This window comes from Mauremys mutica, chromosome 15 (genome assembly GCF_020497125.1).
Source record: "Mauremys mutica isolate MM-2020 ecotype Southern chromosome 15, ASM2049712v1, whole genome shotgun sequence".
In the NCBI taxonomy this organism is placed as follows: Eukaryota; Metazoa; Chordata; order Testudines; family Geoemydidae; genus Mauremys; species Mauremys mutica.
In genome coordinates, this window is record NC_059086.1 from 6,912,467 (window position 1) to 6,926,551 (window position 14,085).

Below are 14,085 nucleotides of genomic sequence, written 5' to 3' on the forward strand. Positions count from 1 at the left end.
GCTCAGCCATCCCCCCATTACCAATGTTATGAGCTTCGTCAAAGACGACGACGGATTTCTTGGCCAGCTCCTTGGACACCAGGTCTGCGATCTTGGGGTCCAGCAGGTAGTGATAACTGTACACGACAATGTTGGCGTGGAGGATCTGACCAAAGGGGGGAAAAGGGTTAATGCCCAGAACACACACACACACACCCCCACCCACCCACCCGGGGCCCAGAGACAGGCAGCCCCCGGGTTGGCATACCACCTCCCTGGCGATCCCTGGAGGGCCACAGGCCAGCAGCCCCGGGGTTGGCATACCACCTCCCTGGCGAGCCCCGGACGGCCACAGGCCAGCAGCCCCGGGGTTGGCATACCACCTCCCTGGCGAGCCCCGGAGGGCCACAGGCCAGCAGCCCCCGGGTTGGCATACCACCTCCCTGGCGAGCCCCGGAGGGCCACAGGCCAGCAGCCCCCAGGTTGGCATACCACCTCCCTGGCGAGCCCTGGAGGGCCACAGGCCAGCAGCCCCCGGGTTGGCATACCACCTCCCTGGCGAGCCCTGGAGGGCCACAGGCCAGCAGCCCCCGGGTTGGCATACCACCTCCCTGGCGAGCCCTGGAGGGCCACAGGCCAGCAGCCCCCGGGCTGGCATACCACCTCCCTGGCGAGCCCCGGAGGGCCACAGGCCAGCAGCCCCCGGGTTGGCATACCACCTCCCTGGCGAGCCCCGGAGGGCCACAGGCCAGCAGCCCCCGGGCAAGAGGGAGGCTCCGTGCCCGGCAGCAGGGCTGTGCACAGCAGCAGTTGGGACGGGCTGGCATAGCGGGCAGCCGCAAGGCACTCGACAGCCCTGTCGCCCAGGCAGGCAGCTCTGGGTGGGATGGGCTGAGGCTGCTCTAGCTGCCTAGGCCACTGAGCAAAGGGAACGCCCGGAGCCCCCTGGGGGGAAGCTCAGGGGGGAGGCTGTCGACCCCGCCACCTGCTTTGCCCTGGGGGCTCGCCCAGCCCAGGCCTGGCCCCACTCAGACTCCTCAGGAACACATGGCCCTGGGGGACCAGTGCCCCAGCTTCAGCCTCTGCCCAACCCAAGTGCCCCTGGGCAGCCTCCCTGGGTCTGCCAGGAGCCTGATTTGGATCTCACTCGCCCTGGGGCAGACTCCCTCCAGTCAATGGGTCAGGGCCAGCATTAGCGCAGAACTGGGCCCAGCGCGGGAGCACCCGGCCTGGGTCACAGCCAGGGGGCAGAGGAGGCCAGAGCCACCGGGGCTGGAGGACAGGCTGGCACTGTGCTCAGCAGGGGGGAGTCACCCAGCCCAGGAGCACAACCGCACCCAGCATCACAGCTCCTTCCCCTCGCCTGGCAGCGCTGGCCTGGGCTCCCTGCTGCCCGCCCGGGGAGGAGGTTCAGTGAGCTCCCAGCCCCCCAGCGTTGGCCCGCCACATACCGAGTAGCGGGCGAGGAAGTAGGGGCACCAGCCCTTCTGCCGACAGTACCCTTTGAGGTCATCCAGGTTGTAGACGCCAAAGGGGATGGGCACCTGCCGCCCATGGGCATCGAACTCCTGCGGGGGGCACATCACACTGCACATCAGGGCCTAGCGCCACCCAGGCTCATGTCCCTCCCACTGCTGCGCCGGGCCTTGGGCCAGCCCATCCCCAGCTGCTCCAGCTCAGCCCCTTCACGCTATCGTCCCCGCTGCCAAGCTCCCTGCCCATTAACCCCTCGGAGCGGGCCGCGGGGACGCCTCCCATCAGTGTGAATGGCAACAGCCAGCAGCCAGGCAGCAGAGCGGGTCTCCTCTTCGCCAGTGTCCTGGGCTGGCCGCTGGGGCCGGGAGCTTCCCCCGGGGAGGGCAGACCTCTTGGTGCCACCTGGCGGAGGGGTTTACAGGATCCCCTGGGTCTGATGTCTACATCGTCCTGCGCCAACGGGTGGCATGTGCGGTCTCTAGTGAGAGCCCCTAAGCAGGCTGGTCACAGGACAGTGTCTGAGGTGGTGCCTGTCAGTGTCGTCCTAAGGCCTGGGAGTTACGACCAGAAGGCGATGCACTGGTTCAGCTCGGGCAGGGGATACTGGCCGTGGCTCTCCTGGGTCTCGTGTGTCTTACAGTGGGAGTCCGCTGGCACAGGAAGCCACCAGCTAACCAAGCCTGCAAAGCTGCCACGGCACCACACGAGCTCCGGAACGCAGCAGGCGGCGCCCTGCTTACGCCTAAGATCAAAGACCAAGGCCGCTGTGCCTGGGGAATCCAGAGACACACCTGGGATCCTCCCCCCCGGGGCCCAGCTGCCAACGGTTTGTCTTATGACTGCAGGGTCACGGCCGGCCTGGCTGGGAAACGCTGGGAGAAAACCCGGGCGCGAGACCCCCTCAGACAGGCGAGCGGCTGGTGAGTTACATCTGGGATCTGGAAGGCGAGTTAGGATTTTGTTTGACTCGTAACCATGTTTCCAATACTCCTCCCTCGAACCTTTGCTCTTTGTCCCATGAGCTTCGCCTGGTTCTCAGTCCAAACGAACGGAAGGGCTGCGAGCTGGGCTGGGACTGGGGAGCCAGGCTGGGCGCTTTGGGCCAGCAGATGTGTGAATGCAGCGTGCGGGCGCTGGGAGGCTGGCGTGTGCCTATTGCTAACCCGCAGGCGGACGGCGGAGCTGAGCCAGGCTGGCACAGACAAGGCTCCCGCACGCTCCGGCAGATGGCAGCAAGGTGCCACACAGCCCGGGGTACCCCGGGAAGCATCCCAGTAGCCCTTCGGTTCTAGTGACAGTGCTCAGCTGGCGTGTCAAACCCCTGCCCCGCCACCTCCCGGGAGGGGAAGGCTGGCCCCATGGGCTGGGAGGGCCTGACCCTCGCCCAGGAACCGGCTACCTCAAAGAAGCGGCACGAGGGGATGGCGCTGTCCCACTGCTGCTGCGCCCGCACGTACGACGCCGTCAGGCTCAGACACTTGCTGTCCACCTCCTTCCCGAACCGCAGCGAGCTCACCTACAACGAGCAGCCGTCAGGCCGGGCAAAGAGCCACGGGCACCTGGCCACGGGGCCCTCAGTTCTGGAGAGCACCATGCGTAACGCACGGGGGGGCTGTCTCCCCTCCTCTTCCTCATCTGCCAATGCCCCTCACTCCCGACCTGCAGCCCCCCTGCTATCCCCGCCCTGGGCACCATCCCCACGGCTCTGTCTGTGCCCCTCACTCCCGACCTGCAGCCCCCTGCTATCCCCGCCCTGGGCACCATCCCCACGGCTCTGTCTGTGCCCCTCACTCCCGACCTGCAGCCCCCTGCTATCCCCGCCCTGGGCACCATCCCCACGGCTCTGTCTGTGCCCCTCACTCCCAACCTGCAGCCCCCTGCTATCTCCACCCTGGGCACCATCCCCACGGCTCTGTCTGTGCCCCTCACTCCCGACCCGCAGCCCCCTGCTATCCCCGCCCTGGGCACCATCCCCACGGCTCTGTCTGTGCCCCTCACTCCCGACCTGCAGCCCCCTGCTATCCCCGCCCTGGGCACCATCCCCACGGCTCTGTCTGTGCCCCTCACTCCCAACCAGCAGCCCCCTGCTATCCCCGCCCTGGGCACCATCCCCACGGCTCTGTCTGTGCCCCTCACTCCCGACCTGCAGCCCCCTGCTATCCCCGCCCTGGGCACCATCCCCACGGCTCTGTCTGTGCCCCTCACTCCCGACCTGCAGCCCCCTGCTTTCCCCGCCCTGGGCACCATCCCCACGGCTCTGTCTGTGCCCCTCACTCCCGACCTGCAGCCCCCTGCTATCCCCGCCCTGGGCACCATCCCCACGGCTCTGTCTGTGCCCCTCACTCCCGACCTGCAGCCCCCTGCTAGCCCACCCTGGGCTCCCCCAAGCTCTGCCACTGCCCCTCAGTCTCAACCCACAGCCCCCTGCTAGCCCAGCCCTGGGCTCCACCCCCACAGCTCTGTCTGTGCCCCTCACTCCCGATCTGCAGCCCCTGCTAGCCCACCCTGGACTCCCCCAGCTCTGCCGGTGCCCCTCACTCCCGACCCGCAGCCCCCTGCTAGCCCACCCTGGACTCCCCCAGCTCTGCCGGTGCCCCTCACTCCTGAGCCGCTGCCCTGCTATCCAGCTAGTGTGGCGATCCCTGGCACGTGTCAGACTCAACCACACATGCTCATACAAAGGGGCAGCTGCTGGGGCACACAGGGCAGTGGAGTCACCTGTCACTCTCTCGGGCCAGGACATGCACAGGAAGGGGCAGGGCAGGGGGATCTGACTCCGGAGGAGGGGGGGGCAGGGGGCAGCAGTTCCACAGTCACTCCATGGAGCAGCCTCGGCCTCTGCCCAGGGCTGGCCGTGGGGCGGCAGGCACGGAGGGCAGACCAGCCCTGGGCTCCTCCCCCGGCCTGCCGGGCAGCTGAGTCCTGGCTGTGCCCCAGAACCAGGGACCCAAGGGTAGGGAGCCAGGAACCGACTCACCTCAGGGTGGATGCAGAGGTTCTTCCTGGAGCTCAGAGCCAGGCCGAGGAAGGGGAGCTTCTCCCCCGTCCGCTTCTCATAGAAATCCAGGAGCTTCCGTAGTTCCTCAATGACCTGTTGGAGCAGGGGCAGTGAGAGGCCCACCATGATCCCCCACACCCTCTTCTCCCCGCAGAGCAGCGAAGGGCCCCGCTGCGATTCCCCACCCCCTCCCCCTCCTCCTCCCAGGGCGGTGAGGTGCCCTGTCACCATCCCCCACACCCTCCCCCCCTGCATTCCTCCCCCTGGGGCAGCAAAGATCCCGTCATCATCCCCCACACACTCTCCCTCCTCCCACTCGGGTAATGAGGGGCTCCCCCACAATCTCCCCACTCCCCATCACAGGGCAGCAAGGGGCCTCCCATGATCCCCACCCACCCCGCAACACGGGGTCACGAGGGGCCCCACCGCATACAGGTCCATCCCCGTCACACACTGGTCACCTTCTCGATCTCAGGCACGGTTCTGGAGCAGTAGATCAGCTTGGTCACCTCCAGTGGATGGGCCTAGGGAGAGAGGCCAGGCACCTGCATTACTGGGCAGGGTGGGGGCTTCGCTAGCCCCAGAGGTCACCGATGCCGGGCCTGGAGCAGCCAGGGCATCAAACTCCCCAGGTTGCATTCCCCTCCCCACCACCGTCACAGCTACAGCCCAAGGGATGGGGGGATGGTGTGAGCACTCCCACCTGGCTAGGGGGCGTAGCCTGCCCAGAAGGGGCCCTGACCCCCAGCCCCAAGAGTCCCCAGATCAGGGCTCTGCCAGTGGAGCAAGCAGAGGCAGCTCCAGCCCCTGCCCAGACTCACCCACGAGGTCTGCGGAATAGCGCCAGTGCTGGGCCAGCACCTGCCACGCTGGCCTCGGGGGAAAGTGCCTCTCCCAGTGGACCTCCCTAGACACACGCTTGGCAGCCCCTGCCCCCAGTTCTTGCCTGGCACTCACCCGCTGGTAGGCCACAATGAGCGACAGGAGGGAAATGGTCTTCCCAGTCCCCGAAGGCATTTCCAGCACGCCATGGCCCTGGGAGAGAGGAACAGCCGTCACACAGGGAGCCCCGAGGGCGTGGGCAGGGGGCTAGCAGGGAAGGCTGAGCCAGGGCCTACGGAGCCCCGATGCCTGCCTCTGCAGGGACCCAGAAGGGCCAGAGAAGAGAGAGGAGACAGCAAGAGTCCTGCGAGGAAAGGCCCTGGGAGCTGGAGTCACCAAGCCCGAGACAGAGGCAGGGCTGGGAGGAGCGGAGGCTGCAGAAGGACCCCAGTGGCTGGGCCAGGCCACACTGGTCCCTCCCAGCAGAGTGGCCTGGGTAGCGCAGGGGCAGTGTCACACCAGGGACGGGGGGGGGGGGAAGAGACAGGGATAGGACATATCACAGCCAATGACCCTTGCACCCACAACCAGATCTCAGGCTCCAGGGGCAGCAAACACCACCCATTCCACCCCCACGGCTGTCCAGCCAGGGGACCTCTGGGGCATCTCTCCATCTTCTGGAGCAGGGTGTTGACCGTAGTGGAGGGAGGGCTGTGCCAGCCTGGCAATCTGGCCTGGTGGCATGCAGCCCCCACAGCCTATCATTGCCCCCAGGACACAGAGCTTCACCCTGCTAATTTCTGAGTGGGCACCACATCTGCCATCCAGCCCAGGGTGCCCAAGCCAGGTGACGGGCTGCATGCCAGGAGTCCCACTTGGGCAGGGCTCAGGGGCTCCGAAGGGTACATGGGTGAATACAAGCACTGGTATTTAGCCATGCACAGTGAGATGTGCCACCCCCGACCCCGGTGCTCCCCACCACCACGCAGACCCCCCACCCCCGGGAGGGACCTTGGCATCCAACGTCCTCTTGAGCTCCAGCATATACGAGTACTGCTCCGGGTAAATGTAGTCATAGGGGAAATACACCAGCAGCCCATCGATGTTCAGCCTGACAAGGAGATCAAGTCATGGGCTCAGAGAGGCAGCCGAACCGTTGCTATGAGGGGCACCCTGGCACAGTGGGGCAGAGGAGGCTGGCCCAGCAATGAGCAAGCGAAATCACTGTACAGCACGTCCGGGTTTTCCCAGACACAGCGTCTTTTTTAAGCCTCCTTTCTCTGTCCAGCTCCCCTCCCTGCTGTCCCCACCTCCTCCATCCCCCACACCACCCCCCCGCACCCCTTAACCTCCATCCCCCACAACACCCCCCAGCACCCCTTCCTTCCCCATCCCCCACACCACCCCCCAGCACCCCTTCCTTCCCCATCCCCCACAACACCCCCCAGCACCCCTTTCCCCTCCATCCCTCCACGGCTCCCCTCCCTACTGTCCCCACCTCCTCCATCCCCCACACCACCCCCCCGCACCCCTTAACCTCCATCCCCCACAACACCCCCCAGCACCCCTTTGCCCTCATTCCCGCTCAACTCCCCCCGAACCCCTTTCCCCTCCATCCCCCACAACCCCCCCAGCACCCCTACCTTCCCCATCCCCCACAACACCCCCCAGCACCCCTACCTTCCCCATCCCCCACAACACCCCCCAGCACCCCTACCTTCCCCATCCCCCACAACACCCCCCAGCACCCCTTCCATCCCCATCCCCCACCACACCCCCCAGCACCCCTACCTTCCCCATCCCCCACAACACCCCCCCGCACCCGTTTAACCTCCTTTCCCCACTACACCCCCCTGCACCCCTTAACCTCCATCCCCCACAACACCCCCCAGCACCCCTTTCCCCTCCATCCCCCCACAACACCCCCCAGCACCCCTACCTTCCCCATCCCCCACAACACCCCCCAGCACCCCTACCTTCCCCATCCCCCACACCACCCCCCGCACCCCTTAACCTCCATCCCCCACACCACCCCCCAGCCCCCCTTTCCCCTCCATCCCTCCCCACCCCACAGCTCCCCACCCCGCTATCCCCGCCTCTGCACCCCCACAACACCCCCCCCGCCCCTTTCACCCCAGCGCCCCTCACTCACTTCATGACTCCGAGCCCTGCCCCACACACGCCTCATCCCAGACCTGCCCCGCCCTCTGCCGGTTCCCACCTCGGTCCGCCACGCCCGCCCTCTCCGCCTACTGGCTGGAGGGCCGTCCTGTTGGGCAGAGTCCGACTGCCATTGGGTGAAGCCCTTGCCAGTCAGATCGGAGAGGCGGGGCCTTGCCGCCTGAGCGGCAGGGTAGGCCGACAGCCCGTAGCGCGCGGTGGGTTCGGCTGCACGGCGCAGGCATGAGCAGCGCAGGGGATCGCTATGGATGGGCAGGCGTGAGCAATCGAGCCCAGAGCTGCAGGAGCAGCTCAGCTGGGATCTGGGGGCTAGGGTGACTCTGGGGGGGTGCGTTGGGGTGGATGGGGGTAAGGGAGGGGTCAGGGGGAGGATGACCCTATGGCAAGAGAGATGCTGCCAGTTCTCAGGGGTTTAGGGCCAGTCTCACATGGTTTGTTGCCCCAGCTCCGGAGTCATGGATTTTGGGGGGAGCCACAGCTCATTTAATAGGTTCTAGATGCATAAATTTTAAGGCCAGAAGGAACCATTGTGGTCTCCTGGCCCCCTGTAGAGCACAGGCCGGAGAACTGCCCCAAAACAATTCCTAGGGCAGAGGTTTTAGGAAAACATCCAATCTTGCCAGTGATGGAGTATCTACTGCAGGGATAGGCAACCTATGGCACATGTGCCAAAGGCGGCACGCGAGCTGATTTTCAGTGGCACTCGCACTGCCTGGGTCTGGCCACCGGTCCGGGGGGCTCTGCATTTTAATTTAATTTTAAATGAAGCTTCTTAAACATTTTTAAAACCTTATTTATCTGACATACAACAATAGTTTAGTTATATATTATAGACCTTCTAGTTATATATTATAGACCTTTTAAAAATGTTAAAATGTATGACTGGCACCCGAAACCTTAAATTAGAGTGTTCGCCCTGCTGCCACGTGGGCTCCATAACACGGCTGGACACCATTGCTGTGCCACAAGGGTGTCACTGGAGGACACAGGTCAGCCCTAGGGAACCTGGGCATGGCTCTTCCCCCCCTCCTCCCACCCACACCCCCACAATGCAGGCAGAGGGCCAGGGAGTGAGGCCCCATTCTGGGAAGTGCCAGTGTCTCCGAAGCAGGGCCGGCTCCAGGCACCAGCTGAGCAAGCTCGTGCTTGGGGTGGCAGATTCTACGGGGCGGCTTCCGCCCAAACCTAGGGCGGCACGGACGCTTTTTTTTTTTTTTGTTCGCTGCTCCGGCCGCCCTGTAGGGGGCGGAGGAGGGAAGCGCCCTCCAGCAAACTCGGCAGGGCAGCCCGCGTCCTTCCCTCCCCGCTGACCAGAGTAGAGCAGAGCCCTCCCAGCAGGCAGCACAGCGGTCGGGGCTGCGTGCCGAGTGCTCCGCTGAAGCCCTGGCCGCCCCACTTCTCTCTCTCCCCTCGCTTCCTCCCCCTCCCCCCGCTAGACCAGGCGCTCACTCTGCAGCACAGGGAGTCCCCCTGCTCCCTGGCTCTGGCCGTCCTGTAGGGTTTTTTGTTTTGTTTTTCCCCTGCTTTGCCTTCCGCGCCCCTCCGCTTTGCTGCTCCAGCCGCGCCATTTTTGTGTTGTCCCCCTCCCCGCTTTGCCCCACCGACCGTGCCTTGTTCCCCCCCCCCCACCCCCCCCCCCCCCCCCCCCCCCCCCCCCCCCCCCCCCCCCCCCCCCCCGCTTTGCTGCTCCAGCCATTACGTCCCGTCCCCCCACTTTGCTGCTCCGGTGGCCCCACCCCTTTTTTTCTTTTTTTGCTTGGGGGGGTGGGCAAAAAAGCCGGAGCTGGCCCTGCCCTGAAGTGTGCTTTGCTGTCCAGGCGTCACTCCTGAGCCCAGAGGTGAGCCTGCTGCCGGCCCAGGGTTTGTGTCGCAGGGCTGCAGAGCCGCAGGCAGCTGCATGGGACTCAGGCGCTGTGCAAGAACAGATGCAGCTCAGGTCGTCTGCTCCCCAATTCTGCATGTGCCTCTCCTGGCGGCTTGGCACATGGGCCTTCTCCCTCTCAGGCCGGCCTCATGGGAGCTCCTACCCCGCTTGCCCCAGGGACAGCTGATTTTACTGGCCCCACCCAGACACTATGGGCTTTGCTTTGGGCACCGTGGGGCTTGGGGAGGCTGCAGGCTGGGATCTCCGCAGCTGCTTCTGTTATGATGACAAGCTCTGCAGGCACCACCATTCCTCAGTCAGAGCCAGGAGCTAGTGGGATGGGCTGGTTCTGATAGCGTTACATGCAGTCAGGGTCAGCTCCAGCTCTTCTAGTGACAAACCCCCCAACGCAGGGGCTGCAGGGATCTGACCCAGCAATGCTGCCTGAGTGTGCAGCAAGCCCCCTGCCCCATCCACTGCTCCCCGCCCCGTCCACTGCTCACCGCCGCCTGCCCTATCCACTGCCCACTGCTCACCTCGGCATATCCCATCCACTGCCCCCTGCGCCCCTCTGCCTGTCCCATCCACTGCCCCCCTCTGCCTGCCCTGTCCACTGCCCCCTGCTCCCCTACGCCTGCCCCATCCACTGTTCCCCTCCACCCTTCCCACCAACTGCTCCCTGCCCCATCCACTGCCCCCTGCCCAACACCCCTGCGCCATCCACTGCCCGCTGCTCCCCACCCCCACAACATCCACTGCTCACTGCTCCTCTCCGCCTGTGATGATCGGGGCCCAGACACCTCGGGGGGGAGGGGGCTGTGCCAATGGGTGCCCAGACACCTCGGGGGGGTGGGGCTGTGAAAATCGGGGCCCAGATGCCCTGCGGGAGGGAAGATGTGGTGGGTCTGAAACAAGCGAACGTGCATTTGACCCGATGGAGGCACACAGCAGGAATGTGTCTGGCAATATGTGGCGTACAGCAGTGCTTCTCAGTCAGGGTCCGGGGCCCCCTGGGAGGCTGTGAGCAGGTTTCAGGGGGGCCGCCAAGCAGGCCCAGCATTAGACTCGCTGGGGGCCGGGGCCGGGGCTGAAGCCTGAGCAACGTTGCTTCGCAGGGTTCCCCCTGTGGCGTGGGGCCCTGGCCAATTGCCCTGCTTTACCCCCGAACGCCGGCCCTGGCTTTTCTATGCAGAAAACCAGTCGCTGTGGCACAGCTGGGCTGTGGAGATTTTCTAGCGTGTTGCAGGGTCTCCGAGGGGAAAAGGTTGAGAACTCCTGGCGTATGGTCCCTCCTGAGCACGAGGCCTGTTCTGACCATGCTGGTCACTACGCGCCGCGGATCCGAGGGTGGGGCTGCGAGTGTATCTGTGCATGTGCAGCTGGGCTCATCCCTGGGGCTTGCACCATTTAGCCACCCTGCCCCCTGCACCTCCCCCAGGGCGGTGGGCAGCCAAGGGCTGCCTCCCCCATCATGGGACTCGTGCCAAGCACCGAGCACTGGACAGCCCAGGAAAGACACAGGTTGGGTCATTAGGGTGAAAGGAATGGTCCTGCTTTGAGCAGGGGGTTGGACTAGATACCTCCTGAGGTCCCTTCCAACCCTGATATTCTATGATTCTATGAAAGCACAGCGTCCTCCCAAATATCCCTGAGGCACCATGCAGGCAGGGGTGGGGGAGGCAGCCTTTTAAACGGGGGCTTGAAACTGAGGTGATTTTCATCCAGAGGCTCCATGTGGGAAGCCAGCCATGGCCCGCGGGTGCCCTTGATGGCACAGCCCACGCTGGGAACCCCATCAGCCGCAGCAAGACAAGGGCCGGCCCCTCACAGAGCCTTGCGGCTTCAGAACTTTTGTTTGGTTTTCCAGATTATTCTAGCTGCTCATGAGCTGGGCACCGGTGTGAGAGCCCGAGCCCTGGCAACGTACCACGAGGGACCCCCTGGGCACAGGACACCCCCCCCCCCACCAACGAGTGACCCCCAAAGGTCTCGGTTTGCAGCCTCGCTGCTGTGGCTCCCTGCTCAGTGCCACGGTGCTGGTGCACACGCTCCTCGGCGGCTCTTCTGACTCCAGTCTGGCCTGTCCTAACGGCACGGCACCTTCACTGGGGCTTGTTTCATACAGGGGCATATTCTGTGGGCTGACCTTGGACGAGCACAGGCACTGTCACCCCCACCATCGACCCCCAGCCAGTGAGCCAGGCCCAGCCCTCAAAGGAGGGCTGTGGGGTATTGGTACAGCCCTGGGGCTGTGAATTGCAGGCCAATGGGTCTCTCCCAACCCCTCATTGTCCCCCCGCCAGCCAGGGAGGGGCTCACAGGGGTTTGGCCCATCAAAGCAGAAGCACATTGGTCCAATTGATGCAGCTTTAATGGCCTCTGGCTCACTGCCCTGGCTGGCCCTGCCCCAGCTCAGCCAGGCCCCAAGCCTGGGGGGTGGGGTGAGGTCAGTACTGGGCGCGCCGTGCTGTGCCAGGCCCGGGGGTGGGGGATGCACCTAGAACTGCTGTGCGGGTCTGTCCAGCAGCTTCAGAGCCACGTGCACAAACCCCATTGACACCCGCTCCCCCCCCCCACACACCTGATTGGGCCGTGTTCTGCCCCATGGGCTCCTGGGCTGGAAGGGCCCCCTAGACGCTGCCTCACCTAGGAGCAGCCAGTGGCCCCAGCACGCCTACCCCTAGCCCTTCATGCCGTAGGGTGGCGGCTCTTGGAGCTCCATCCATTTGGGAGTCAGGGCAACCATGGGCATGTGCAGGAATTTAAATTTGACCCTTTTTGTGCCCCACCCCAGGAGCTTGCTCTCCCCCCTCCCCCGGGAGGAGCTCGATCTTCCCTCCCTCAGCTGTTCCAGGGCCAGAGAAGTTCTGTGCCCCTGATGATTATGGGGGGGATGCCCCTGAGGGCAACTAAACAGGTCTCCCCAACCCACGTGTGACTGGGAAAACTCTGCTCACTGCCCCAAGGCCCTGCCAGATGCGGGGGCTGCATGAGGACCAACAGCCCCAGGGAGAATGGCCCCAGATGCTTCGGGCAGAGGGGGTAGGTCACAGGTGAATGGAGAACCCCCGTGGGTCCTGCCCAGGCACCCCCTCGGAGCCTCATGCCCACAGCGGCTCCCTAAGGCAGGGCCTGGCTCCAGGGTGGTGGGATTCCCAGAGGAGCTTGCCTGGCCCTGGCCTCACACTCTTCCCATTGGCATCAACGTGGCTGGGAGATGGAGCCTCTGGGTGGCCAAGGGAGTCACAGGGCAGTGGAGACCCGCGAGGGCTGGAGCAGCAGGGAGTGTGGACAGCAGAGGTGGGAGTTGGGACAGTGGAATAAATGAGGGGGTTTCAAGCGGGTTCTGCAGGGAGCAGTGCTAACCCTGACACTGTTGGACATTGTCAGCAATGAGCCAGAACTAAACATACTATCGCTGTGGAGACAGCGTACGGCACAGCTTGGTGGAGTGGTGAATAGTGGGCACAGGGCCGTCAGCCAGCGGGAGCTGGGCCCATTCGAACCCGTGTGGGAACAAGGGACGCCAGCCTCCCCTACCGCACAGGGGCTGTGTCCTGGCAAGCAGGGACTCTGAATGGGATTGAGGAGTCACAGCCAAAAACTCCAAAGGTAATAACAAAATGTTTTTTAAGTACATCAGAAGCAGGAAGCCTGCTAAACAGCCAGTGGGGCCCCTTGACGATCGAAATACAAACGGAGCGCTTAAAGACGATATAGTCACTGCGGAGAAACTAAATGGATTCTTTGCTTCAGACTTCACGGCTGAGGATGTTAGGGAGATTCCCAAACCTGAGCTGGCTTTTGTAGGTGACAAATCTGAGGAACTGTCACAGATTGAAGTGTCACTAGAGGAGGTTTTGGAATTAATTGATAAACTCAACATTAACAAGTCACCGGGACCAGATGGCATTCACCCAAGAGTTCTGAAAGAACTCAAATGTGAAGTTGCGGAACTATTAACTAAGGTTTGTAACCTGTCCTTTAAATCGGCTTCGGTACCCAATGACTGGAAGTTAGCTAATGTAACGCCAATATTTAAAAAGGGCTCTAGGGGTGATCCCGGCAATTACAGACCGGTAAGTCTAACATCGGTACTGGGCAAATTAGTTTAAACAATAGTTAAGAATAAAATTGTCAGACACATAGAAAAACATAAACTGTTGAGCAATAGTCAACATGGTTTCTGTAAAGGGAAATTGTGTCTTACTAATCTATTAGAGTTCTTTGAAGGGGTCAACAAACATGTGGACAAGGGGGATCCAGTGGACATAGTGTACTTAGATTTCCAGAAAGCTTTTGACAAGGTCCCTCACCAAAGGCTCTTACGTAAATTAAGCTGTCATGGGATAAAAGGGAAGGTCCTTTCGTGGATTGAGAACTGGTTAAAGGACAGGGAACAAAGGGTAGGAATTAATGGTAAATTCTCAGAATGGAGAGAGGTAACTAGTGGTGTTCCCCAAGGGTCAGTCCTAGGACCAATCCTATTCAATTTATTCATAAATGATCTGGAGAAAGGGGTTAACAGTGAGGTGGCAAAGTTTGCAGATGATACTAAACTACTCAAGATAGTTAAGACCAAAGCAGATTGTGAAAAGATCTCACAAAACTAAGTGATTGGGCAACAAAATGGCAAATGAAATTTAATGTGGATAAATGTAAAGTAATGCACATTGGAAAAAATAACCCCAACTATACATACAATATGATGGGGGCTAATTTAGCTACAGCGAGTCAGGAAAAAGATCTTGGAGTCATCGTGGAT

General features: G+C 62.7%; 1 protein-coding gene across 1 annotated transcript in view; it reads right to left on the reverse strand.

The window, feature by feature from the left end:
• The window catches only part of ERCC2 (ERCC excision repair 2, TFIIH core complex helicase subunit), an 18,944-nt gene extending 11,449 nt beyond the window's left edge, over positions 1-7,495 (reverse strand). The window contains exons 1-8 of the mRNA XM_044989216.1: positions 7,428-7,495; positions 6,287-6,386; positions 5,411-5,488; positions 4,915-4,977; positions 4,433-4,546; positions 2,855-2,971; positions 1,431-1,547; positions 22-145 (exon numbers count right to left, since the gene is read on the reverse strand). Of these exons, the coding sequence (XP_044845151.1) occupies positions 22-145; positions 1,431-1,547; positions 2,855-2,971; positions 4,433-4,546; positions 4,915-4,977; positions 5,411-5,488; positions 6,287-6,386; positions 7,428-7,432 (718 nt within the window). The 5' untranslated portion in view covers positions 7,433-7,495. The remainder of the gene's footprint in view (positions 1-21; positions 146-1,430; positions 1,548-2,854; positions 2,972-4,432; positions 4,547-4,914; positions 4,978-5,410; positions 5,489-6,286; positions 6,387-7,427) is intronic.
• Positions 7,496-14,085: the final 6,590 nt, after the last annotated feature.